The sequence below is a fragment of the Chaetodon trifascialis genome, chromosome 23 (assembly GCF_039877785.1).
Source record: "Chaetodon trifascialis isolate fChaTrf1 chromosome 23, fChaTrf1.hap1, whole genome shotgun sequence".
Classification (NCBI taxonomy): domain Eukaryota; kingdom Metazoa; phylum Chordata; class Actinopteri; order Chaetodontiformes; family Chaetodontidae; genus Chaetodon; species Chaetodon trifascialis.
In genome coordinates this window covers 8,525,136-8,552,535 of record NC_092078.1, presented here as the reverse complement: position 1 = coordinate 8,552,535, position 27,400 = coordinate 8,525,136, and the positions used below count along the sequence as shown (strand labels likewise).

The following is a 27,400-nucleotide window of genomic DNA, read 5'->3' as shown; positions in this document are numbered from 1 at the left end:
GAATGTGAAGCGCTACAACGCTTGCCTTTATAGACCGAGTGCATACTACGGGGGCGCACAGTCAGAAAGACAGGGGCTGACTCTTCGGAAGGTGGGACATGGATCTCTGTAGTAAAACGCTCATTGGCCATTCAAGACAGCAACATGAATAATTAAGTTTATTACACGTACAGCCAATTGCAGGAGACGTTTATTTTTCTAACGAATCAAACCTAAAGGCGGGCATTAATTTATTCTAAGCCCATCCCGATTGGCTTTATTATAACAGAGTAGGCAGTGCGTCATATGTTTTGCATGCGAAATATGAATATGCAATTAAAATCCTTTCGATTCGTTACGTTTCTTGTTAATATTGAGAAGCAGAAGAGAGATGTCCAATGGCTTCGAGTAAATGAACCTTCTTATAATAATTTAAACAAAACCCGCCCTGCTTCCGATATTTGCCGAATGTGGCCGATGTGAATTTCTTCCCTCAGAGCAAAAATAAAAAAAATCTCTGTTCTCCCGTTCGTCTCGCTCTTGATCAGCCTGGGCTCTAAGAAAAGAGGCTGAGGTCTGAGGCCTGTTAACACCTTTGATTAAACAGGGGGAAATTGTCGAAATACGTGATATTTTCATGTTGAAACACTGTATAAGGGATTATTTTCGAGCTATTTTAGAAAAAACATTGACTTCTAGGTTTTTCGCCGTCTGCATTTTTGGATCTCTGGGACTTTGTTGAGAACCTCGGACTCGCCTGCAAGGGATGGCCGGCAAGTGGACTGGATTTTCCGAAAGCCCAATAGGAAAGTGTGGGGGAAGCCTTCAGCGGTCATTTAATGCTCGTTTTTCAACAGTTTTGGACTATTTTTACATTTTCGTGTTATGTGTGTATTTTCTGTTTAGTGATACTGTTCAGCTGTTCTCACGATTTTTAGAATTTTCTTAAAATGTGAAATGTGTCGTAGGCCACGTTTCGAAAGGAGTCTGAAATGCGGCGGTTTTGGCGGTTAAGTACCATTAGTTCGCCGTTCATTTAATTGGTGTTTACCAGGAATTATTCTATAGTCTGATGATTACGAGTCTTTTACTAGCTATACGATTACATTTTTTAAACGCCGACGTACAAATTCGGCTTTCTTAGCGTTACAGTTGCTGACATGGCTAGCTTAACGAAGGAGTACTTAATCGACAGCGACGGTATGTTCCCTGCTGTTTGTATTATTTTACACGTCCTCAATATATATTGCGTGCAGTTAATGCTGAAAAATATGACAGTATAGAATGTGTTTAACTAGTATTACACTGTGAAGATGTCTTTACGTATAGTAGCCTGAAGGTTTAGTCTTGTACAGAGCATTACGGGACAAAACGTTCAGCTAGCTGCGTACGAGTTAATCATTAGCCAATTAAAGCTCTGGTTTAGCCAGCCAACTTCTGTCTTACTGTTAATGCGCTAGTATACGAGTGTTGTTACCAATGGTTACGGGATATGTATTGAACGGTATAAAATACTTTTGATAGCTGAAATTAAATGCTATTTTAGCTAGCATAACTGAATGCCATTAGCGCCCAACATGGCGGTGTTTGACGATATGCTTCTTGTTGTGAGCGAGAAAGATGGAGTCTGGAATATTCTTGTTGGCTAACTTGACCGGTGAAATAGCTGCGCATTTATAAAAAATAATGGCCTGCTTCGGGTGTAATGAAGGGATGGCTAAGTGAACGTTTCATCTCACTTGTTTTAATGTGATATGGTAGAAAGTGTTGAAAGTACTTGGAAGTTTGCTAGCCGGTATTTTAGTGGTCTTGACTCCTCGTCGGCGTCGAAGTTGAAGCCATTTTGCTAGCTAAGTACGTGCATATTAGTATGTTACTGGAAGGATAAGCTTGCTGTTTTATCAGTAACCTGTTCGTACGGCAGATTTAACTATGATTATGACAGTGGAGACCTTCCACCCTTTTACTCAGTCTTTTAATTACTTAAAGTTTAGGTGTGTTAGTTAAAGTGTTAATCCTGTCTTCAGAGACTAGGAAGTGCCATTAGCTTGTTACACAATAGATTTATCCGGTTAGCTCTTGTTAGTAGTACCCAAGGGAAGAGAACAAGCAACGTCTGGTTTGGTATTAATCTAAATGTCGAAAGGCAGCTTGTTACAGTGTTAATGTGCGGTCCTTTTTTAAGAGCTCACCATCGTCCCTTTCAAGCTCTGTTGTGGTTTTTGCATAAGGTGCTGTAATATGTTGCTGTTGACCCTTTATGGATATTTTTTCTTAATACGTTAAAAGAAGTGGAAGTAAAAGCTGGACAGTGGTTTGACCGCTTCTCAATATCTGAGAGTTATGATTGCATAATCTCAATTTGATGTAGTGTTTTGTACATGTAATGACTATGTAACAGTGCTCAATACTTCTTGTTAACCATTTTTGTATAAATAAAGACACTGAACCAATGTGATGGACTGTGGGATTGTTTTATTATTTTGTAATTAAACAAAGTCATTTTTACATTGAACATGTGAAGTCATCTTGAGATGTTACATTTATGTTAAGTGGGACATCTTGGTGTTAATGTGCTGCTACCATCATGAACATGCCCCTTTGCCATCATCTCTCTTGGCAGGTCCAGTAGAGGAAGGCATCATTGCAGCCCTGAAGCAAGGATATATGCCACATCTGCAGTATCCTTATGGAGTGAAACCCTGTTCCGTTTTGAACTTGCTCTGTTTTAACAAACCGAGGGCGAAAAAAAAAAACGTCCATGCCACGTTTGAAATGCACAGAAGAATGTGACAGTAAATCACTTTGTTCAGCATGTGCCATGCAATACCACGACTATACAAAGGATTCATTATTGACCAGCTGGCTCCCTCCTCTGGCTCATATTGGGAATGATCAGGGTTGCAGAGCCATTGCACAATCACATTTTCAATGCGGAAGTGAGTCCCACAAGGCTATCAGACGTGCTCCATCTACTGCTCCAAGGAGGTCAGTGCAACGAGGCCTGATGGTGTCAGCTCCGTGGTTTGATGGTAATCGTCCAAATGTATTTGACGATTGTTGCAGCACTGTTTTTAAGGCATCACCACAAAATGTTAGTGGTATCAACGAATTGCCCCCCGTTTCCTGACAATTGGAGGATTTCAAGTAAGATTTCTACTCATCGATATGGGGTCTGCCTGTAAATGTAGCACAGTGGCTAAAGTGGCTAAATTCTCTTAAACACCATAATGTATATATGTAATAATTACAGTTACGAAATACTTTGCAACTTTCAATTTTGCATGGAAAACGTTTTGTTTTTTGGATAACTTGGTATAAAGTTGCGCAAATTGGCTCCTTGACCAATTACAGGGTCCATCATTTTATGTCCTTGCTGGTGTGACATCCACTGTTGACTTACCTTCTGATATGTTTAGATAAGTCATATTTTAAATTCGAATTGATTCTAGATGATAAGGTTTTAAATCGAGGCTGATGAAGTACCCCGATGACGTCAGGTCTTGCTAAAGAACAGCTGATTGTTTTGGTACTTTCTGCATGGACTGTATGGGTGTCTAAAGGTTTTTCACAGTTGTTCTTTTAGAGTAGGCCTCACAATGACCTATGTTTGTTAAAAAGAGCATAATTGGCAATAACCTTTTGTTCCTAACTTAGACATGGATATATTCATATATACATGAAGCAGCATGTGTTTGCATTCATTCCCGGAAGGGGTGAGGATTCATGTATCTAGGGGGAGCTCTTGTCTGGTGCCTGACAGTGTTTTCAGGGGCTGGTGGGGAGTTGGGGAAGGGGGGAGCTTGGTAGCACAATAAAGTAGGCGAAAGAGGAGGGTGGGAGAGACAGGAGCAGATGCAAAGCATGGTGGGAGGAGCAGACTTTATTTTTGTTATTTATCTGATTTCCAATCAAAGCCTAAATTATAATTGTCCAATAGAAAAACCGCAACCTCATTAGGTGTTTCAGCCAGTGAGCCGTTACACCTGACGTTCAATTCACCCAAAAATTTCTAAAACAATTCTGTCACTGTGAATGTGGATAAGTTTGTCAAAAAAAAAAAAAAAAAACAACAACTGAGAACCAAGGCAACATGCTTGCAAGCTGTGACACTTCTTTGGATAAAATATCCCTGCAGACCATAAAATGGAGACATTGTGGACTTTAGCAATACCCATATCAGATTCTGGCCTCTCATTACTGTATAAATAACCAGTGCCGCTCTGCAGTATCCGCCTAATGTGCACCGTCATAAAATAGACAAAAACCTGCTTTGATATCGCTCTAATCATGGCAGATTTGTGTGTAGTTCTTGCAGGCAAAATGAGAGAGAATCAAGTCATTATCAGAATGAGAATTAATCGGTGTCAGGCTGTATTTCCCCTTAAGTTATGCACCAGGATGTTGTTTTGTAATAAAAATGGGTGACGCAGCGTTGGAGGCATGCTCTCTCTGAGAACCCTTTGGAACAGGCCGGCCCATTTCTGTCCGCTAGAGAATGTCCTGTTCTTTGGGTGTTTGTTTTGGCTCATGTCAGCCCCTGCCAAGCGTCTTCATCTTTCTTTTATCCTTCCTTTTATCATCCACACACCCTTTCAGACCTTCCAAATTCTCATCTCCTCTCTTTTACACAGGATTCTTTGTAGGCAGCTCATTTGTGGAGAGCAGACGGGAGTAGGAATGTTAAGTCAGCTAGTATTTGACTCAGAGGATACACCAGAGTTTTGCAGGAGATCTACGTTTTGTTAAGGTTCTTTCAGTCTCTTCCTGGAACTATCTGGGTGCTAAATTAATTGCTCTTGATCCCACCTCGCGTTGCAATCGGCTTAGTGCTAATCTGGGGTTCTCGTCAGCGCAGCCAAGTCTCGCCCGGGCAGTGCTGCTGCACCGAGCTGTCCACTGCTCTTTCTCCCAAGGTTTTGACCTCTGGCACAGTCTTTCAGGTTCCCCTTTTGCCATACGCCCTATTTTTTCCACTATCATTCGCCTCTCACTCATTGTCAAGCTGGCTGGAGGTTTCATCTTTTTCGTTGTGAATCAACTTTGCCTACCTCCTCTCTGTGTACAGTCTTCCCTTGTAGTCACATGATCGCTTTTGCTCCCTCACACGACCGTCTCCTAAATCGTCTGAACCTCCCACTTGCACTCAAACCTTCTCTTACATTTTCTCTCCCATCTTCCCTCCCTTGCTGCTGCATTTCCTCCAGCCGTCTCTCTTTTAGACTCGGAGATGGCCACATGCTGCCTGCAGTGGCTCTCTCCTGGCCCTACCGCTCGCCCTGCCTCTTTTCTTACTTTTTTGTGTTCAGTTTCTCTGCCGCGCTGCTGTTTTGTTTCCCCTGGCATGATGCCATTGCCTCTGACCATCTGCCTCACTTTCTTCTTTCTCTGTTCACTTTCTACTGCTCTCCTTTTCATTTTCTTCTGATGCCACTGCAGCCATTAGTGATTTATTATTTAAATATTTGATCACAGGATCGGTTTACCTCATGTTGTCATTGCTCAGGGACCCTTTGTATCGCTCTCTTTCTTTCTCTTTGCATGACTTTCTCAGCTCCCCGTCTTTCCGGGAGGCTGTGATTGAAGTGCCTGTGTGCTATTTAAAGAGGCGTGCAGAAAAGCAGGGTTGTTTACAGTGCCCTCAAAATACAGGCTGTCTAGAAACAGGAAGTACCATCGCCCCGAAGCGCAGCAGCACACAGCGTCAGCCAACATGCAGCCACTTCCTCCTCCTCCTCCTCATGGCTGAACGCAGGCTCCGGCAAAACAACCCTCACGCTTATCAGAGAATTATGCACCCCTCCCCTCCGCTGCCTGTCCTCCTGAATGGCGCACATACACAGCAGGCTTTTCACCCCTCCACCATGTCCTATCTTGCTTTCTTCCATTCTCTTGTGCCTACAGCCCCCCTCCCTCCCTCCGACCGTCTCTCTTCGCCAGTACAGCATGCCTGAGTAGCTGCCTGGAGATGAAGGAGCTAATTAATTTGATTTAGCCGTCCTCTCGCTCTGGCAGTGGAAAAACCAGCCGTCCGTCCGCCCCCCCCCTTCTCCTCCTCCACACCGTATCAGGCACCCCTCCCAGATGATTTTCCACCTATCCCTTCCAGTCTCCTTTGGCAATGTCCACACTCCGAAACCCTCTTCTCCTTTGCTTTTTTTCTTTCCTGTTACACAACCATATTCAGAGGTTTATATGCGTATCAAACTGATTGTAAATTGCGTGCCAACTGTAACGCTTGCGTGTGGCCTACACCCATCTAATTCCTGTTTTTAGTATTTTATCTCTTCTCTGTGCCCATGGACAGTTTGTGTGACTCAGCAGTGTTCCGCTGCTCACACAAACATGCTTGTTATAGCTCAGTGCGCCTGCTTCACGGATCTGAAGCAGGCCTGTCAGACTCCGGTTGATGAAACCCCATTTCTGTCATTTGATACTCTGATGAATCCGCCCATTGGGTTGTATTAGACAAATCTAGCATAACTATATAACTATCCAACATCACTTGTCAACGTAAGTCCATGAATCCTTTCTGTGCTTTCATCCTCTATATGGACATACTCTGAACTTAGCAGTGTGTAGGCTGTGGAAGTCTGCTCAGGATAGCCTCTATGCGATGTGTGTGTTTTAGACCTTTGGCGTTGTCTTGCAGGCAAGGGGTGGTGCAATGATGAACTCGCTAACCTCTCTTCTGAAACCGAAAAAGCTTCGCCTCTACTGTAACTCAAAAAGCGTTTGTGACGCGACAGCATTTTATAGAAGAGCTTGGTCCATTTGAATAATATTTATTACTGTAGAGGTAAAATGATCCAGTAACTCGCAAGAATGAAAGCAAAGACTTCGGTAATTCTGTAGATAAGCACAGCTTATTATAACAGAAATATGATTTGTGCTGCATGCTTTTAATCTGACAACCCCTCAGATTTGGGGGTCCCTAAAACGTGGTTGGCTGTCATTTGCCTTTCATAAAACTGTATCGAAACTGCTGTAAAAACACAAATCTTAGCAGCCTGTCAAGGTGTTAGAAAACGTTTAGTTTTACTTGCTTGGTTGCTACCGTTGAAGTTATTTAGCTTGGAGTATCAAATCTGATTTAGCTTGAAATAGTAATTGCGCGCTTCACTTTTTGGGACAGAAAGGCATTGTTGCAGTGACCTCTGGGTTGAAAGTTACAGCTCTGCTGCAGTTCTGATCATGTGATTTGACGTGTTTCCACAGAAGAAAGGATGTCCGGACAGAGCTCGAATATTTAAATTTTTATTACATTTTTACTGGCTCGGTCGAAATCCTCTTCATCTGGGCCAAGCCGAAGGCTGGTTGCCTCAAATCTCCTCTAGCGTTTTATTAGATGGGTTTTGTACACCCTGTGATGCATCAGGAAAAGATTTTGACCTTTTACTGGAAAAGTAAAAGTTGTGATTTTCTTAGAAAAATATATAAAAATGCAAGTTTGACATATCTGGCACGTAACACTACACAGTGGGGTAACACAGCAATACACCAGGGACCCAAGACAGGAACACAGAAACGCATGTCATCCAACTTTAAATGGAGCATATTTACTTAATAAATTTACTACATGACTCATCTGGCAGAGATGAGCATTGTTTCTGTTATCATGTAGAATTTTGATAGACAAGTGGTTATATAATAGGAATTTTACATTGCTCAAAAGATATATATTCGGGGATATCAACTTTTATTTTGGCCGGTCTTCTTAAAACATCACGTCTCTGCGCTAAGATATGTGAAAGAAGAGGAGGGTTTGTGAGTTTTCTATGGTTTATCGGCATTTAGCGCGGTGTTTTGCTGAAGGGCTCAATAGTCTGAGGAAGCACGATTTATTTGAAATGTCACTTCTGCTGTGAAAGTTCTTCATATGGGAGCTGTTTGCTGGATTTTCTGTTCCATAATGTTGGATCACTGCCCTGACATTTGTTTTTGTAAACAGCAGAGAAGTGTTAGCCGAGGACATGCTCCAACACGCTCATCTCTCCCTACTTCAAAGGAGGTATCATCAAATTACTCAGTGTACCACCCCTGTGTCTGTAAGACAATGCTGAGGGCTCAAGCACCCTGTCAGCTGTGTGCGTGTGCGGCCACAAATGTAAACATTTGTCATGCTTATCTGTACATGTGCTTGCAAAAGATTTATGTGCTGTGGTCTTATTCTACCTCTCCGTCCTCACATTTCTGTGCACAGGCCTCAGAAACAGGAATCGCTGTGTCGTCCTTGTGAAGCCACCGCTTCCTCTTTAAGAAACCACTGACATTTGAACTCCTCAAACGTTTGACTTCCCACTTTGATCTCAGCCCAAGTCAGCTGGAGAGCAGGTCAGTCATCCCTTGTTTGAGCTCACTGTGGATGTTTATGAACCCTTGAGCACGTCCCAGGTTATATTCACACACACGCATCAGCAGGAATTCAGCCGGGATTTAAGAATTATAAAGAGCTGACTCATGCGCTGTTACCAATCATGTCGCTGTTGTCTTTATACTGTATTTTTTATGAGCTCACAATCTAGCAAATGAAAGCCAAACTGAAGATCTGATACTTGATATGCATGGCAAACAGCGCTTGTATTGAATTTAACACACGCAGGACTCTACCAAGCCGCTGCAGGTGTGACTCTGCATTTTGGGAACTGACAGCGACAGTGAACTTTCGCCGCCTTGTCAGATAGAAGACCACTCAGTCAGCTTTTTCACTGAGGTTTATGTAGTAGGTCCATGTGGGGTCATTGAAATCGGAAATTAAAGTTTTAAAAGGATTTTTCATTGCATGCAAACATTTTTTTTTAATCTAAAAGGCATTGTGTGTCTCCTTATAGCGCCTATATTTTTATTTTTTAATATGCTGCCGTTGTATTCCTGGCTTGTTTCTGCTGCCCCACTGTGGACCAAAAAATCAATTCTTGCTGTTTTAAGGCCGGACAGACACGTTGAACGAATCACTACCTCATGAGACATCTGCAGAAAGATTACTTAAATGTTTTGAAATGTGCGCCGCTCACATCGGCCCGCCGTCGCCTTCTCCTCTTTTATTGGCGCTTCGCTACAGCACATTAACGCTGTCAACTGCCCTCCACAGACGGCAGAAATGTGTTTCACTTTACCCCCATCGTGTGTGCATATGTGTCCTCATGCACACGCAGTACAAGGGCGCACTTATGAAAACATCGCTCCGACAGCGCTGCCAGCGAGCAAACACTCCGTAGGGTATCTTTAACTGCACCAATTACTTAACGGTGTGTGTATGTGCGTGTGATTTATGTGATCGTTATGCGTGTTGTCCTTCCTTGAAAAGGTTTTGAGGAAATTTTTATTGTTTTGTTCTTTAAATAGTCGATTGTGCGCTTGAAAAAAAATTGTTTTAGTCTGCTGAGTAAAGATATTTACGCCAGAATGTTGATTAAATCCTCACAAAGGCCTCAGACTGGATTGAACACTGATCTGGACGCTCACTTTTTCTCTCGTTGGATCGCGGTTAAATATTGAAGGTCTTGGTGAGCTAATGGTTTAAATTTTCCACCAAGATGGCTTCCTTAGCTCCTCCATCTTTGTGTATTCAGATGTGTGTGTCGCTTGGCAGCACAGCATGAAAAGCTATGATCACGTTTGGCCAAACATCCATGAAAAGGGACGGCTGGACGGCGGGGGTGCCTCTGAATACAGAGTTTGTGGCCGGCTGCAGCCACGGGACAATGCCAGCACACATGTGTGGACCGAGCGGCCACACTCCTGACACACACACACACGCACACACTATTGTCTTTTCAAACGGGCAATCTGCTTCACAGACACGGCCCTCGTCTCTTTTGCTGCGTCTTTTCTCTCAGACATGTAACCTCTAGCTTCCATTTTGCCGTCCTGTCCCGAAGCCACTCGCAAACCGCTGTCATGTGTCTCGTCCTCAAACACCCAGCGCGCTTTGGAAACGTGCGAGAGAGAGGACGCGGGGGGAGAAAAAAAAAAGAAAAAAAAAAGTTCATCCAACTCCGAGAGCCAGAGAGGTCACAGGAACAACACCCAATCCCAGAGCGGTTCCCATGGAGACAAGTGTGGCAGCGTACAATGAGGGTGAGAGAGAGTGATGAAAGAGAGGGAGAGAGGGAAAGGGCAGGGGAAGAGTAGGAGGAGGGCGGGTTGTTGGCGTCAAGGTTCAGTTGGTGGGTACTGGGGGGAGTCAGGGGGGTAGCAGCTCCGCTCAAAAGGACAGTGGGAAGTATGATGTTGTTGTAGCATAACAGTCCTGGAACATTCTTCCACCCCTCCTCTCATTTTTTCTGCCCTCTTGTTCCAGCTGATAGAATCCTGATCTAAGGTGACCGAGTGGCTCATGGCCGACGCAGGGAGAACAGAGATATGTGGAATTTCCACTGACCGTGACGTGCGCGGCCGAGAGCAGCCATGACGAGCGGGGTCGCTGTTGTGAGGCATTGTGCGTGGATACGGGTGAATCAGAAGCGATTTCCAGCTGCGGGCCTCGATGGTGGGCGCCGTTGTTTTGGTCGGGAGGGGGAGGCGGCGTTTTAGTTGCGCCGCACAACAAAACAGGTGCTTGTCACCAGGAGTTTTAGTTTAGCCGCCTCTGTCAGACACCAATACACACGCTGACCCAAAAGCAGTTAATTGACATGACCGGCATCGCCGCCGATAGCGCTTGAACCCTTTTAGCTGAGGGCACGGACAATCGAAGAGTGTCCCTGCCGCAGTTTCTGTCCCCGTCTGTCCACCTTTACCCCCTTTTCTCTTTTAGAGAGGCACTCCACTGGTATTTCACATGAAGATCAGTTTACCCATCACGGGGAGTAGTACTCAGCCTTTGAAACCAGCGGTATAATGTCTGGAGGGAGCTTTCTGAAGTCCACGAAAATGAGATCCTGTTCTGGCTGCCGTTTTGGGACCAGTGGTAGAGGGCTCACGCGCAAAAGTTGATCCTCAGGTCCGTTTCACCACACAAGCTCAGATTTGTAGCATTAGGTAATGTACTCTCTTGAATTCTGACACCTTTCAAACGGCATACACCGCACCCATGCAAGAGCCCTGTGCGCCATCTGCAAGGGACACTCATTTGTGTAATGCGATGCCACCACCATTTGCGATATGTGTGGAGGCAGTTTTCCCAAATTACCTTCATGAAATGGGCCACTGGCTCAACTTTGTCCTGCAACCAAAGGCACGGCATTGAGCGAAGTGCCATGCTGGGTAATCAAATATGGTAGATAACTGTTTACTTTGCAATTGTCAAGATGATGAGTTGTAAAAACATTGTTTATAGTGCTATAAACCACTCTGGCCTTCCAAGGCATGGATTCATCGCTCAGACCAGGCGTCCCGACTCGTATTTGCTTCACCGGTACTTGAAGGAATACGCCTTCACCAACGCTGCCTGTTTCGTTGTTTTGGATCTGAACGCCCTTTAGGGTCATAGTACCAAGCAACTGGAGTTTGAAAGATATGGGCGTTTGACCGGCAGGGAGAGTGCAATGAAACATGCTATCAAGTTGCATCATGGGATGTAGGATCCAGTGTTTTTGGCGGTCGACCCATATTATCTCGGCCTGTCCTGCGTCGATTTTGACCATTCTTTTTTTAATCTGTCTCTCATAAGTCCCTGAAAACACATCGGACTGTGGCGCTAAATCGCTGGAGTACCCCTTTAATGCCTCCATTTTTCCCTCAACTTGTTTCACTGAGTGCTCCCATCCGCCATTTGACTAGCGCCAGTTTGTCCTCCTTCTGTCTCACTTTCTCGCTGTCTCCCTCGCTCCCTCGCCTCTCACTCCCTGTCCGTGCGTCTGTCCGTGCGTCCTTGTGCCCAGGTTTTTTGAGTTGGCGTGGTTCCTGTTTGTTTTCAGCCATTTTGGGGACTTGCAGTGCTCGTAACAAACTGCTTAAATGGCGTCCTCTTGCTTGCTCTCCCACTCTGTCTCCCTCTGCCTCTCCCTCCCTCTCCCTATCGCTCGGCTTTGTGTATATAAAGTAGTGTGAGTGTGTGTGTGCATGTGTGTGTGTGCATGTGTGTGTGTGCATGTGTGTGTGGAGAGAGAGAGAGAGGGAGAGAGGGAACAACCCTTCCAAATAAAAAGAAGATTGGATTCAGTGGGGGGGTTGATTTTGGGGGGGGGTGCATGCAGGGGGGGGGATTCACTTGCTGGAAAAAAAGAGCAAAAACACTAAGAATCGTGTGTCAGAAAACTGGAGAGAGAGAGGAGAGAGAGAGCAAGAAAGGGGGAGTGAGTGAGAGCAAGTTCGAGTGTGAGAATCGCTCCTGCCCTCTGTCTTCACACACTGCTGCCTGTATGTGTGTGTGTGTGTGTGTGTGCGCACCGCCTCTCCCTGCGCTCACTCTCTCTCTCTCCCTCTCTCTCTCTCTCTCACACACACTCAGACGTGCGCATACACAGACCAAGGGGGAGAGAGAGAGAGGGAGAGGGAGAGAGGGAGTGTGAGGGGAGAGAACACATCGCAGCAGAGATGCAGCAGGAGGTTTTCCGAGGTACGTTCTCTTGTATGCTTGCCTTCCTGAGAGACAGCCAGAGAGAATAAGAGGAAGAGAGGCTGAATTCTGTTGTTTCCCTGCTTGTTTTTCTGCTTCACTCCGCTGCTGTGGCGGCGGTCGCTCCGCGCGTGAAGAGGAGGAAAAGGTTTTTATTTTACTGTGCGTGTGCTGGGGCGTGAGTGTTGGTGGGTGTGCGCATTTATGCAGTGTGTGTGCGTGTGTTTGTGGAAGCATATTTATGTGTGTGTGTGTGTGTGTCTGTGCTGGGTCTGTGTATGTGTGTGCCTGTGTGTGTGTGTGTGTGTGTGTGTGTGTGCGTGTGCCAGTAACAGGCCTTGTCTCCCTCATCCTCCCCTCTGTTGCTGGCGCACCACGCAGTTCTTTTTCAAGAGCGATGACTCGTTTTGAGATTGTGATGAAACTTTTAATTTATCGAAGCCTCTTGCGTCTCTGTGATTCACCGCAGACTGGGGGGGGGGGGGGGGGGGGACGTCCAGCACACGTCAGAACAGATGTGAGCTTTGTTGTTGGGGTCTTAACGCGGTGGGCCAGTCTACCACCCCTTGCCCATCAACTTGCTACAAACACCAGAGGAAGTGTTTTGAGGGAAAAACTTGTACGTAGGCGACAGTAAACATCTCTAGTTCCAGCGACTGGTTCCGTCTCTTATTTCGGTTGTGGGCCGCCCAGTTTGTCCTCCATTTTACCAGCCTGTTGTTGTGCTGGAGCTTGGCTCTCGTAGAGCAGCAGAGGGCATATTGATGTCACCAACCCCGTTGTGGCTGCTCTAAGCCTTACTTTTTTTTTTTTCCAAAACAACAGAGCATCTGCTGCCAACTACTCCACATTCCTGCTTTTCATGGATGCCAAGCCAAGCCCCTGCACTCAATGTATGGAATATATGATCCACCCTGCCACAGGGGCAGGGGTCATAGGTCAGGCAATAGGAAGCGTAGGTTCTCGCTGCTCTGCAGTGTCTCACAGATGATGTTGTCATAGCTGTAGCAGCGGTTTTATTTTGGTCATTTGTGTTTTTGGGTCACACATGAGATAAATCCTGTCTGCTGTGTTTGTCTTCGGGCCTTTTTCTGCCCTGGGCGTAAAAGCGCTCGCGTGCAAGTTTTGCGGACTGCAAGTCAGGTGGATTTGTTGATTATGTCGTTTTTTTTTTTTAATGCCACAAACATAAAGGATGTGGACACGTTCAGGAAGCTGGTGCAGCACTTCATCTTCTCTAAGCCGACGTATACTTGCAGTTTATGGTGACTGTGGTAGCGTGCCGCTCTGCCTCGGCCGTGCTAATACTTTCAAATGCTTCTTGGTTGTTTGAGACTGAGAACTCCGATGGGCCTTTCACACCCCCTTCAACGGGGACTGCCTGTGAAATTGAAAATGATTTTGGGGAAATTACCTCAAAAAGGTCACCGGTGTAGTGTTACTGCTCTCCAGGGGTACTTTTTTGCCCTCACCGTTTCCTAATGCCTCCCGTGATTCTGTTGCAGCGAGCAGAATTATGGGAATTACGTGCTGGGCTGAGAGCTAACAGAGCGTGGAGAGTATGGCGTTTTAGACATGGGCAGGTTCGCTGGTGCGTGGAGCGGCATGCGAAAACACCACAATACGACAGTTTACGCGTGGGGAGGGGGAGACGAGGGGGCATGCAGTCAGTCATGCTGAGGGGGATCTGAAAGACAAGGAAACCATGAAATGTGAACATAGGAGAGACATGTTTGAAGTTACCCCCAGCTCCCCCCGCTCACACCACCACAACCACCTCCACTCAACCACTCCCCGACCCATACCGACTTCCCTTACCTCCTCCCTCCCTCTCTCTATCCCATCTGGCTGGCTCCACCACGCTCTCTTGGCCGGGGGGTTGTGGAGAGTTCAGTAGCTGCTCTTGCTAACGATGCCCCCCTCCCACCCACTCACACACACCCTCATATTCGCACACATACACCCCTCTCTTCACAGACCAACTGCTGCTCTGATAGTCGGGCCCCCCTGGCCCCTCACTAGGGAGAAAGCCCAACCGACACCTTCCTCTTCCCACATGCTCCTTGCCACTGGCTCACCGGCTGGAACACCGAGGCCCCCCACATTCTGCCTCGCAGCACTCCCCTTACCCCCCGATGCCGAAACATCACTGCTAAACATATTGCTAAGGATTATGGTTTAGAACTACCTCGTTCTTATTGTTGTAGTTATGGCTGCTATCCAATCAGTAATAATAACGTTGCCTACCTAATTGCTGAGATCTGCGAATGCGTGAAAAGAAAGCGCGAGGAAGAAGCACACCGAACAAAGACTAACTTCCTGGTTCAGCTTTGACCTGCGCTACTTAAGGCTCCAGTGTACTCCGTCAGGATGCTGTAGCTTTGTGCAAACATGGCTTTCCTGTGCAATCAGCGATTATCAACATCGCGGGTGTACGCAACGTCAGTTTCGTCTCAAAATAAAGTGATCTAGATCATCTGCGTTGTTCTACTGTCTCCAGATCTCAGAAACTACTTTGGTGAGCGCAGTGATGGCCAGAAGTATGAAAATAAGGCTCAAGCTGTAATCAACCAGAATGGTCCTTTAATGGTGAGAGCGCTGGATAAACAGAGATGACTTGATTTTAAGCTGTACTCTATTAAATGAATTTTAATGAGGCCTCAGTACAAATGCTAGCTGTTTACATCCATATTAAATTCTGAAAGTAATTTAAGTGGCACTAAAACGGTATTAAAAATGTAGTTTGCTATGATCAGACTTTTAATCGTCAATTAAAGGACATATTGGACCAAACAGCTAAAAACTGTTTATTGTAGTGCCAAATGGAGTTTCAGTACGCATGCATTTTCTCTTTGAAGCACACAGCATCGCAAGACTTGTGGTTCAATTTTTAGGAAATTCCTTTGAGATGGAAGATGGCAAAAAGAAAACAAAACAAACACGCATTGAATGCTAACGGTTATTTGTCTGTCAGCACAAGTGCCAGTTTCAGTAGGGAATAAACAGATTGCTCAACGGCTGGTTCAAGGTCTTGAGCTGGCGTACCAGCCAGTCTCCTCTGCCGTCGTGCCTTATGTTATGCAAGGCCACTTTAGCAGTAATGTTCCTAGTGACTGTCCAAATTCAGTGGATTACCAACTGATGGTTTCCAAGGTCATAAAGTCATCCATGTTTTGCAGATGCTAGTGGCAAAGTATCTCGGAGTCAAATAGTAAAACTTCTGCTCTTTTGAGTTGGGCCCAAAATTCAAGCAGACAGTATGTTAGAATTAATGAGCCAAATAGCACTTTTAAGCTATTAGTAATAAGTGAATTGGTTCTAAAAGTCAAACTGCGCTGTGAGAGGGAGAGCGATCTGCAAGTTTGTGCTGTTTCTAATGATTTAACGTTCAAGAATGCGAGAATTAAATTCCCCGAATCAAAAGCCAACAGTGTTTGCTTTCGCCTCACATTTGTCAGTCGATGTGGAATACGCTTTGAATCAGTGTGCAGCTTAAAGTGTGCCTCCGTTCCCTTCCCTCAGCGAAGAGCGCCTGTCATTATAAGAGAGCCAATGCGTTTCGTATCATGCATTTTATGTTAACGTGAGTCTAGTTAGTAATTTGTCCTGCACCAGCCGAGCGCCCGTTCGTGCTGTGCGGTTTTGTAGTGCCACAAGCGTAAATAGATGAACACTTCATAGGCTGACCAACATGTTTGTTTGTGCAGAACATCCTGTTGCAGAGAGGTGTGGGAACAGGGTTGCTGTTTATTTTGATTTTGCTTTAGGGTCCTGTTCACATTCATGGTCACATTTATTTGTGTACCCATAAGTTGTACAGAAGGATGTATGTGTGTTTAGGTACAATTAAGAAAAAGCTAAAAGTGTTTTTCTGCACGCCCTGTGCTTTTGCGCACACATCTCTGTGTGTATGCGTAAATCCGGTACATTTGAAGCGTGTTAAAAGCTGCCTGTCACAGTCAGACAGCGTGTCGTGCAGGCTCTGCTTGTGCAGCGGCTGTGTGCGTCACAGAGAGATAAAGAAAAAGAGCGAGGGGGCGTCATACGCATTTTCCTGTCCGCGGCGCAAGCATCAGATGAGATGGTGAAATTTTTAGCCTTAGCGCTGTCTCTCAGCGTGTCCGCCCACTTGTAGCAGACTGCCTCTCGCCATAAGGGATTTCCTGCACAACAGCTATCGCTCGGCAAATGTGAGTGACAATGACGGCCTGTTTCAATACAGAGCAGCAAAATATGACAAGCCTGGCGAGACGGTATTGTGCATCATGTTCTTAGACGTAGCTCATCATGAATAGGCACGAACTGGCTTGTTTTCCCCCAGACAACAAAAACCATGTGGACTAAATACGTCACGAAAAGACACTTGTGTTTTCCTTTTGTTGCCCGTACTTCATTCCACCTGTACCCTCAGCCTCGGTGCCGTGTTGCACTCAGATTCACCTTTTGGTTTTGAATGTCATTTACAAGTAGGCCCGTCCGTGTTGAACTACTTTGTTTACGCCTGTCTGTCCTGCCTGTGGCCATGTATGAGTGGACGTACAGTGCTGTGTACACATGCATGTTTGTTTGTGTGAGTGTATGTGCAGGATTATATGTTTGTCTATGTGCTGGTTGTTACTGTGCGTGTTAGTGTTTGCCTGGGCTCCTGTCTGTCTGACAGCGCAGTGTGTCTGACTGTTCCTGTTTCAGCCCCCCACCCCCTCCTCGTGTCTCCTTCTCTCTGTCTCTTGCTCTCTCACTAACCCTCACTCTCTTTCTCTCTCCCTTTTTCTATCACCCTTTCACTCTCCCTCATCCTCACCCTCTCTCTCTCTCTGTCTCTCCCTCCTCTTCCCTCTGCAATAACAGTGCTGACCTAGTTTCTGCCTGTTCAGGGCTGCCTGTGGAATTTTACAGCGGCCTGCCTTCCTGGCTGCTTTGCTGCTTGAAAACGCAGGCAGAAAAGCATGACTGAGGATTTTTCTTCTCGTCGCATCATTATGGCCGTATACTGTCTCCATTCTTCTCCCCCTTCTGCAGACCTAAACAAATGGCTCTGTTTTAAACAAGTGATAACCGCAAACTGTCTCTCACATGTGAATCTGCAGCTATCCTATGTATGGAGAAACGGCACAAGGACTGCGTCCGCCACCACGGCAGCCAAATTAGAATGGAAATGAGAATAGCCTGTCGCTCATCTCCTACAGCTTAGCTGAGATTGTACCGGATGCAGAGGGCGGAAAAACACCCCACTCTCTGCGCACATGCATACAATCTCCCTCCCTTCCCCTTCTTCCTTCCCTCCCTCCTTTGCCTTCACAAATAAATGGTTAGAGTCATGCCCGGCAAATACTAGCCACTGCCAGGAATGGCTAACAAGGCTCTCGCTCAAATAGCAAGAGAGTGGGACTATTTTTATGCGCTAGGGCCATGGATCTAAGTCAACACTATTCTGAATCTTGATTAAATCTGAACGCCCTCCAATTAGGCATAGGGAATGTTGTGTCACAGCCGAGAGAGATGGATCTCTGGAATGCCGTTCTGAAGGCTTGGTTGTGGCACGCTGAAATCTAAACCAGCACTGCCGCAGATTCATTCCTTCCCCCTACCCTCTCCCTCCTTTCACTCACCATTCCTGGCTGAGCTGTTGGAGTTCAGCATTGCTGGGGCATTTAGTTTTCTTTTCCGTTTCTCAAAAATGTTCCATAAGCGTCATGACTGCTACTGCAAAAGCTTTGGGTGTAATGTTAATTCTTTGCTTTACTTCAGTGTAAATGTGTGTGTTGTACAATTAACTGAAGGTGGGATAATGCTAATACATTCTTTCTGATTTCTCTCTCAGATTTCGGGGCCTGGTCATGGTGTCCAGTGAGAAGGTGTGGGACCCCCTCCATGCGGGCCTTATTCAGTCACGTCTGAGTGAACAACACCTGGCTGCTGGGCTAACTCCCCTCTGCAACCTCGCACGTAGTGCAACTAAGGACACCACGTGCCACCAGAGTCAGCGGCCATCACCTTTGTCTTCCCAGCAACTGTCATTAGTGGCTGTCGACACCCTTCACCCGGTTCAGGCCTCCTCGCGGTTACGCCTGCCTGTCAACTTCTGCAGCTCAAGCAAGATCCAAGGGCTACACAAATCGGTTCGCTGTCTTGGAGTGGCCTCTCAGCGTGAAGAAGAGGAGGAGGAAGGGGAGGCTAAGCGGTTGGAGATGAAGGGTAAAAGGCATGGAGGCCGGGGAGAGGCCATGATGGAGGACAGGCTCGAGGACATGGCTGATGGACCTAAAAATGCAAAAATCACCCTAAGCTTCCCACTTAGTGCGGCCCCCCTTCCAGCCTCTCTGACATCTCCGAACCATTGCCGTAGCGCCTCCTCATCCTCCCCTTCCCCCCACCAGCGGCGGCCATCCTCCAAGAGCTCAGACGAGGGGTCGCTGTGGAAACTGGATGCTACCATGGATGTAAAGCACAGACCTTTCAAGCCCCCGAGGCACGACAGCTCTCCGTCCTCGTCACCGTCCTCCTCCTCATCGCCTATGACTGTTCACGGACTTATCAGGAAAGATATAAAATCCCCTCCTCCTCTGAAGTGCTCCAAACTCAATCCAGAGACTCAGTTCCACAGATCGCCCCCGAGAATGTCCAGCGGGTCTTTAGGGGGCGGTTACGGTGGTGATGCATGGGATGAGCGGCACAGGTTGGCCAACGGCACAGCCTCACCTTCTCAGACTGCCCAGATCCTCTTCAGCCTGGGCACATCAGCTTATCAGAGAGGTGGGGATACAGAGAGGAGAGAGAAAATATCAGGAAGACCAGTTGGGAAAGTGGGAAGCCCTCATGGACCAAGTCTTCACCCACCCACCCTCCATCTCCCTCCCCCTTTACCACCACCCCCTCCTCCCCCATCTGAGGGCCTTACCGCACCCCCCCACTCATCCTCCTATTCCCCTACCGACAGCCTGAAGCCCGAGCTGATTTGTGGGGTGTGCCATCGGCTTTTCAGCTCGGCCTCCTCCTTAACAGTCCACATGCGGCTGCATCGTGGCAGCCGCGCCCTCAGTTGCCGTTATTGTGGCAAAGTCTTCATCCACAGCAAGAGACTGCAATCCCATGAGACCTCCTGCAGGGTGCCAAGCCTGCCCACCAACAGCCTGGGCCCTCCTTCTCTCACTATGCAGCCAAAGGAGGAGCCGCTGGAGGAGGGTGAGGTGAGAGTGGAGGGGGGAGTGATTGTGGGAGAAACAGACATCAGTAAGGCGCGGCCGGGGAAGAAAGCGCGGAGCCTCCTGGCACGTATCCAAGGTGATGATGCAGCAGCCACAGAGCTACTAGAGGGTGATGAGAACCATTTTGTGAAGGTGGTAGATGGCAATGTCATTTACTTCTGCTCTGTGTGCGAGCGTTCCTACATGACTTTATCCAGCCTGAAGCGTCATTCTAACGTACACTCATGGCGCCGCAGATATCCGTGCCATTACTGCGACAAGGTCTTTGCCCTGGCTGAGTACCGCACAAAGCACGAGGTGTGGCACACAGGAGAGCGGCGCTACCAGTGTATCTTCTGCTGGGATGCCTTCGCCACCTACTACAATCTCAAAACACACCAGAAGGCCATTCATGGGATTAATCCCAGTCTCATCTCCAGTGAGAAGACAGCTAATGGGGGTTATAAGCAGAAAGCTAATGCCCTCAAGCTCTACCGCCTTCTCCCCATGCGCTCCCAGAAGAGACCCTACAAGACCTACAGTGACAGTTTGCATAATGGCTTGCTACTGCCACCAACCGAAACACCTTCCCTCTCCCTGTCTGGCCTGGGCTGTACTCTGAGCCCCGGGGACCTACAAAGCCTCATCAGTGGGGCCCACCCTCAGAGTGTAAAGCCTGACCCAGATGCCTTCCCCGATGGCTTCCCTGTTTCTGTGGCTGCTGAGCACAGGACCCTCTCTGGACTAACACCCCTCCCCCAAATGGACATGCCCCAAGTTAGAAAACATGACAGTGAGGCCCTAGAGTTAGAGCAGAGGAGAGGTAGTGGCAGCTTCAAAATGTCCAGCAGCAGCAAAACCAAAACTCCCAAGACTGGCAGAGACACAGAGGCAAGCATGCCTTCTGTGATAACATATGGCCATACAAAACCCTCTGTTATAGTTCACGGAACAACAGTGTCATCCTCTGTCATCGTGCACAGCAACCAGGTCACCTCTGGAAGCGAAAAAAGCCCAGTGAACAGCCCATCCCCGGAAACCAGCAGCAGTCACACTTCACACAAGGGCAGCCCCAGGCCAATCAAAAAGCAGAAAGATAGCGCAGAGAGCCATAGAAAGAGGTCAAGAGACAGTTCAGACACCACAGAGGAGGGCTCAAGAGGTAGACATGATGCAGAGACAGGCAGATTATTTCACAAATCACGCAAGTCCCACAGCAAAAGTGACATCTCTAACTCAAAGCAGCTGTCAGCATCTGTAGGGTCACAGGTCAAAGAGGCAGGGCCGCTGTGCCAGATTACTGTACGTATTGGTGAGGAAGCAATAGTAAAGCGCAGCATCTCTGAAACAGACCTTAGGAGAGACAAGAGCCTTTCTCCCCCCAAAACCAAACGGAGTGAGACGTCATCTGTGCGGGAGGCCAAGGAGCCACGGCATTCTCACTCCCACCACCATCACCATAAACACCGCCTCCAGCGCAGAGCCAGCCTGCAAGCAGAGGGCGATAAGGATGGAGGAGAGTGTGAAGAGGAGGAGGAGGAGGAAGAGGAGGAGGAGGAGGAGGCGGTGCGGAAAAAGAGCTCCAAATCCCCTGATGAAGTGAGAGAGTACTACTTCCGTCAGGAGGTGCGTGAGCAGGACAGTGACCATGACACAGAGGATAACTTGTGGCGGCCTTACTACTCCTACAAGCCTAAGAGAAAGGCCCAAGCACACCTACAGAGGGTCAAGAGCTGGCAAAGAAAGCTGAAGTTCAAGCGCTCCATCCGGCTGAAGAGGAGGGCAGAGAGGCTCAAGAACCACGTAAACAAAGAAACAGATAAATCACAAGATGAGGAAGATGATGGGAAGATCGAGGAAGCTGAGAAACCACCAAAAGCTAACAGAGACAAGGGGGAGAGGAAAAAGAAAGATTGCCTCTCTGCCCCTTTAAAGGAGAAAAACAAAGAAGCAGAAGAACAAGTTAAAGAGGCCCGTCATGAGGTTTCCACTCCTCCTCTGCACTCTCCAAAGCCTCCTGTGTCTACCTCAGTGGCTCCTATGGGAATAAAGAGGCGGCCTTGGACTAATGGGAATGCAGCAGAGTGTGGTACATGTGGCCGCTGGTTCTCAAGCCCCAGGAAGCGAGACAAACACGAGCTGAGCCATCTGCTGGAGTTTGTATGCCTCTTCTGCCGAGCCACTTTCCCCTCAAGGGATAAATTGGAAGACCACCAGAGAGCCCAGCATCCGAAGCCTACTGAGACACCCTCTGCGCCCCCTAAAGTGGCACTCGGTGAACAAGCTGAAGGGGTCGGGGTTAAATCTGTGCCAGAGGTTGCAAAGTATGATGAAGAAAAAGGGGGGCAAGCAGGCTTAGCAGGGAGTAATACTTGTCCAAGTCGCCTGAGCAGAAGAGCATTATCACGACACACCTGTCCACAGTGTCATAAAGTGTGCAAGACCTCGTCAGCACTCACTCGCCATATCCGACGTCATGAGTTAAGCAGTTCCCCGGAGAGAGAAAAGGAAGATAAAGACTCAGAGCCAAAAACAGCAGAAACAGTTGTTAACACTGTTAGCAGAGACACAGAGACTGAAAAAGGACAGGTGCCCAGTGCTCTCTCTGTTTCAGTCATCAGCTATTCCACATCAGACCCGCCCAGCAGCGGTAACTGTTCGGCGTCACGGCAGCATGAAGACCATCTGAGTCAACTGACAGATGAACATCAGATGTCAGAATCCAGTGACAAACCTGAACTGACAGAGCTCACTCATCCAGCTCCAGAGAGAGAGCCTAGCCCACAGATTGCAGACCCTCCATTAGAAAACCCAGTTAACCTCACACCCACGAAACATGAATTCACGCCTGCCACACCCTCCGCTCTCCAGAGTGTACTAGTAATGAACGGACCTGAATGTCTGGACTACCGCACCCCCAGCAAAAAGAACCTAGACAGCCAGATCCACAGAATACCCAGCCCCGTTCACATCGCGGCATCCACCAACTCCTCTCCAAATGTGCCCATGACGTCACAGACCAGAATAACCACTGCTGCTCCTCCTGTTTCCATGACAACAGCTCTCATCTCTGAGGGGGGATTCATGAAACGGGATGGGGTCATTATGGACAGAGAGAGGCAGGCTGGGAGTGGTATATTTATACATGCAGGTTATGAGGAACCACCTCTGGTCCAAGATCTCAGAGTTCAATCCCTGTCCAGGAGTCCCTCTCCCAACGAAGCACAAGACCTGACCATGTCCTCTATTCTAGCAAGAGAGAGGGAGATAGAGAGGCAAAGAGAGAAAGAGAGGGAGCTTGAGAGACAGAGAGAAAAGGAGAGGGACAAAGAAATGGTGAAAGAGAGAGAAAAGGAGATAGAGAGGGTCCAGCAAATGAGTAGAGTTGCACACGACCCAGAGGAGCAGATTTCTCTGCTGGTCCCGAAAGAGGAGCCCTTGAGCCCTGTGCCGTCCCCCCAGCATATCCCCACTCAAACCACTATGAATGGACCCTCCTCACACAGGCACACTCCTAAGTCCCCCTGCCGGTCCCCCTCAACTATTGGACTGTTAGCTCAAGCCAACCGGCAGGTTCACTCCAGTTCACAAGGACTCGACAGGCTCACACTGCCCACTGGAGCAGCCGGTGCCGTTGACCGCCCCTCTGCCCATGCTCTGCTTCTACCCCGAGCCCCCCAACCACCTGAGCCAGAGCACCAGGACACTGTTTCTTCCAGAGATTCCCAGCAGGGGGATGCCACCCCAGTGGGCTACCCTGCCCAGAATTACCCCCTACCCCTTATTGTGCCGGACAGCTACCGCTCTGGTAAGAAGCAGGAGGAAAACCTGCTCATGTCCTCTTATCCCGCCGGAGCTCTTCCCTTTGGACCACTGGGAAAAATGATGGTCCCTAACGGCGGGGACCTGGCTAAGCTGCCATTTTATCCGGACCCTTACCAGCTGCTCTATGGGCCTCAGCTGCTGGCTTACCCTTACAACCTGGCGGCTCTTCCTGTGGCTCTGAATATGATGGCACCTGGAGGGGACAAGGTGGAGCCGCTGCCTTTCCTCCCCGCCATCTTCAACTACGCAGCCACAGCTGGACCCTACATGGGCGCAGCCCCTCACCCCCTTGTGGCAAATCCCAGCCTCTACAGCAGCAGCAGTGGCAGCAGCAAGAAGCAACGAGACAGCAGCGGCGGAAAACCGTAGGACACAGAAGCACTATAAGGAATATATTTCAACAGGGACGGCCTGGCCTGTTTAAGATGGGAGCGGGAGGGGTGCGTGCTCACTGGGTCACTGAGTACACCCGCACAGTACCCCTGCCTCTCTTGTATTCAGTAGAGATCAGAGCTAGGCATTAAATCAGGAGGTGATTGAAGGGAGAAGGAGCAAAGAAATGGGGAGAGAGGCCGTTATTACGGTGACGTATCATTGCTCCCCTCTCTTTACTCTTGCTCACCTTTCTCTGCGTCTCTCCTGTCTTGCTGTAGTGTGTCGTAGTTCTAGAGCTTGATTAATCTTCCTCTCTGACTCATTATATTATCTATAAGAATAAGAACTGCTAACAGGGTGTGTGTTGTGTGAAAAATTAGTCCAGTCTGCTTCCCTTTATAGTCACCGCATAACGAGGATAAACGCTCTTCAGGGAAGGCTTGTGTGGGCAAGAATAAGGGATGAGACAGAAGAGTCCTCACTCAACACAGTTGGAGGTGGCACAATGAGCAACTCAAACCTTTGCGTGTGTTTATATGAGCGAATGAGAATGCAGGTGTATCCTGTTGTCGAAACTGTCCATGAAAGTTATATATGAGCATGTACGTGCACATGTATGTAGGGATTTGTGCATGCTGAGGTGGGCTTAAGCAGGTATGACTGCATATGTGTGAAAGCGTGTGTGTGTGTGTGCGCGTTTGTGAGCGATGAAGAATGAGCGCGAATGGCTAGATCATTCCGTGTGAGACGCACACAGCATTCCTACTCTAGTTGGAAGAGCTACTGTAGGTCAATGTGTAGAAGTGCATTTAGAAGTGATTCCTCATATCCAAATCATTAAGAAGTCAAAGCTATGGCTGGACGCGAGTCTATGACAATGACAGATCATCTGAGCTTCTAATGTCTCAACTAACCTGGCGGCTTTGTGGCCAGATGACACTGTAGGATCTGTATAGCATTCACCATAGTTTATACCTTATGTGCACAAAATAGAAAAGTAGTGGTCACTTAAAGGGGACACTTGTAGCTGCTTTGGATATGTAGCTGGCCACTGGGTAAGAATTTAAGGCTGGTAGACCATTGCACTTCCGTTTTTTCATCTCATTTCCTTCACATTAAAAAAAAAAAAAAAGGAGAAGAATAAAAACCAGTCAGCCTTCATCTTGCGTAGCCATTTCCTCTTTAGTTGGAAGAGGAAAAGGCTCCATTTCCTAAGCCAGGAAGAAGAAAGCGATAGCAAGGAAGGAAGGAAGAAAAAATGGATTCAGGGTATTGAGTTATTTCTGGATAGGAAAAGAAATATATGGGCACAAAACTGTTGGACTCTGAGTCAGAAAGCCCCCACAAAAATGACCGTCGGGGACAAAAAAATGTCCTGCTCCCCGACCGAGGGGTGATTGGAAATAGCCTGAACTATTTCCCCCTCTGCCCTGTGTCATTCGCTAAGAGGTAGGAAACGGCTGAGCTTAGCAGCCAAAGTGGTGGCCGAAACTCCCCAGGTGCCCTCCTGGGGCCTTTTTGTTACGTGTAATGTTATCTCTATATGTTTGTTTTGTTAAACTATGTTGTTGTTTATGTTGTTTAGCCCTCTGACCAGATGGAAATGGCTTCAGTGAAAAGGGGGAGTAAACTTAAAAATATGAATGTAAATTTAGTCATGAGGTTAATGAAGTACAGCTGCATTAATGGTAGAGTTGGTTTCAGTTCCTTTTTGTTTCTGTTTTGACACAAATAACCTGTTAAAGAACCGTATAACGTCTGGTATGCATATATACAGTAGTCCTAGGAACATGTCAGTAAACTTGGGTTCTGTATCCACAAAGCATGAGCAACACTTGCTTCCTAACCGTTTATATCCTCAGCAAATCTGGCATTGTGCGCACAGCTTTTGTTTCCGTTTCCTTTTATATTTTCTGGCCTCCTCATCTTCCATACCTCTGTTAATATCTTTTTATTAATTATAGCCCGCAGTTAGGAAATATTCCACAAAACTAGCAGCCACATGTACGTCTCACAGTCACTATTTAGGAGCTGTTTAATTCTCCCTCTTCCCTCAAGCTTACACTCGCGCACCGCACCTCCTCTGACTGAAGTACATGTGTTTCAGCGCGTGTGTGTGCGTGTGTGATGGTACTGGGGCGCCTTTTTGGTTCAGGCAGGAGTGTCAAAACACAGTGTGACCAACTGCAGGGGCGCACAAGCATCCCCTTGGGTGTGGTTACAAGCCTTTTGCGTGCAGGCGTACGTGTTTTGTGTACGAGAAGCGAGCGACTGCGTGAATAAGAAAACCAAAATACTGTACATCTGCCTAAGCAGCGTACCCCCCTGGCAGCATATGGGCCACTTGTTTTGTTCTGTTCTCCAACACTTTTCTGTGGGTTAGTTTCAGTGTAAAAAAAGCCTCGCTGTCTCCAATACACTATCTCAAGCCATTCCCGTAGACGGACATGTTTGTGTTTTTGGACCATTTCTTATGCCATAGTTTGCCATCACGGTTATCATACAGACCAAAAGCATGCAAATCGACGTATTGTAGTGACTGGACTGGAATCTGGTGGTAATATACAACTATTTACTGTATGTTTTAGTTTAAATGAATGTGCCTCTGCTTTGATATTTAAATAATTATCTATAGTAAGAAGTGGATCTGCCAGATTTCAACTGTTAAGGTGCCTTGTTATGGCATAAGAAATTTGAATAGCAAAGGAGCATTTTCTTGAGAAATGACAGTATCATTTGGAGATAGAGTTCATGGCTTTGTTTGCTATGAAGCTGTTCATAGACGTAGGGGTGTGGCTAAACTGTTTTGGTATCGTGTACATGTCTAGGGTAATACTGTGCCATATAGAGCCCACAAAATATGTTAATGTTATTTTTAAAAGATGTTTTAATGTTGCCTGATGACTTTGTCTTTAGATTTGATACAAAGGCTTGTAGCCACAGCTCTCCCAAAGTCTGTAGTCTCCTTTTTCCGACATTCTTCTCGTCCTCTCTCTCTCTCTCTCTCTCTCTCTCTCTCTCTCTCTCTCTCTCCCCCCTTGTTTCCGTCTCCCTTTCTTCCTCTTTGCTGCAATCAAACAAAATAAAGTATTAACCTGATGACCCAATGAAATCAGCTCTCGTCTGGTCTCACGTTTTGTTTGAAGTGATGTATATTAATCTGTACAAGTTGATGTAGTTCTTAATGTGAACCATGTGCTTGAAGTTGGCAAATCCCTGTGAGTTCTCCAGCGAAATGTGCTTTAAAGTTGAGGGAATTGGTGAAAGCAGAACAAATTCAGGACATTCTTTGCACTTCTTTTAAACACATGGTCCATTGCTGTTGACTTCCATAACTCAGTGTTAATTTAATATCTTCTCTGTTTCCACTTGTGAATGTTTTTTAGTATCTTTGGTTATTCATTCCATATTTTTTTTCTCTTTTATGTAATATTAACCCCAGCTCACGCTCATGTTTCCTCCATTAGAATACGCTGCGTCCTGAAAGTTCGTTCCTGACGTTTAAACCAGAGGCTGATTACAGCTTCCTGTTGGC

At 47.1% G+C, this 27,400-nt stretch overlaps 1 protein-coding gene across 5 annotated transcripts; it reads left to right on the top strand.

Moving 5' to 3' along the window:
- The first annotated feature begins 2,961 nt into the window (after positions 1–2,961).
- Positions 2,962–25,114, top strand: zbtb4 (zinc finger and BTB domain containing 4). 5 transcript variants are annotated; one of them, XM_070993836.1, is made up of 2 exons: positions 2,962–3,126; positions 18,303–25,114. In XM_070993836.1, the coding sequence occupies exon 2, from the start codon at positions 18,319–18,321 to the stop codon at positions 23,857–23,859; it is 5,541 nt and encodes a 1,846-aa protein (XP_070849937.1). In that variant the 5' UTR covers positions 2,962–3,126; positions 18,303–18,318; the 3' UTR covers positions 23,860–25,114. The 5 variants fall into 5 exon arrangements, with proteins under 5 accessions (XP_070849937.1, XP_070849936.1, XP_070849934.1 ...); XM_070993835.1 differs by lacking the exon at positions 2,962–3,126 and adding an exon at positions 8,183–8,313; XM_070993833.1 differs by lacking the exon at positions 2,962–3,126 and adding an exon at positions 12,243–12,481.
- The last annotated feature ends 2,286 nt before the right edge of the window (positions 25,115–27,400 follow it).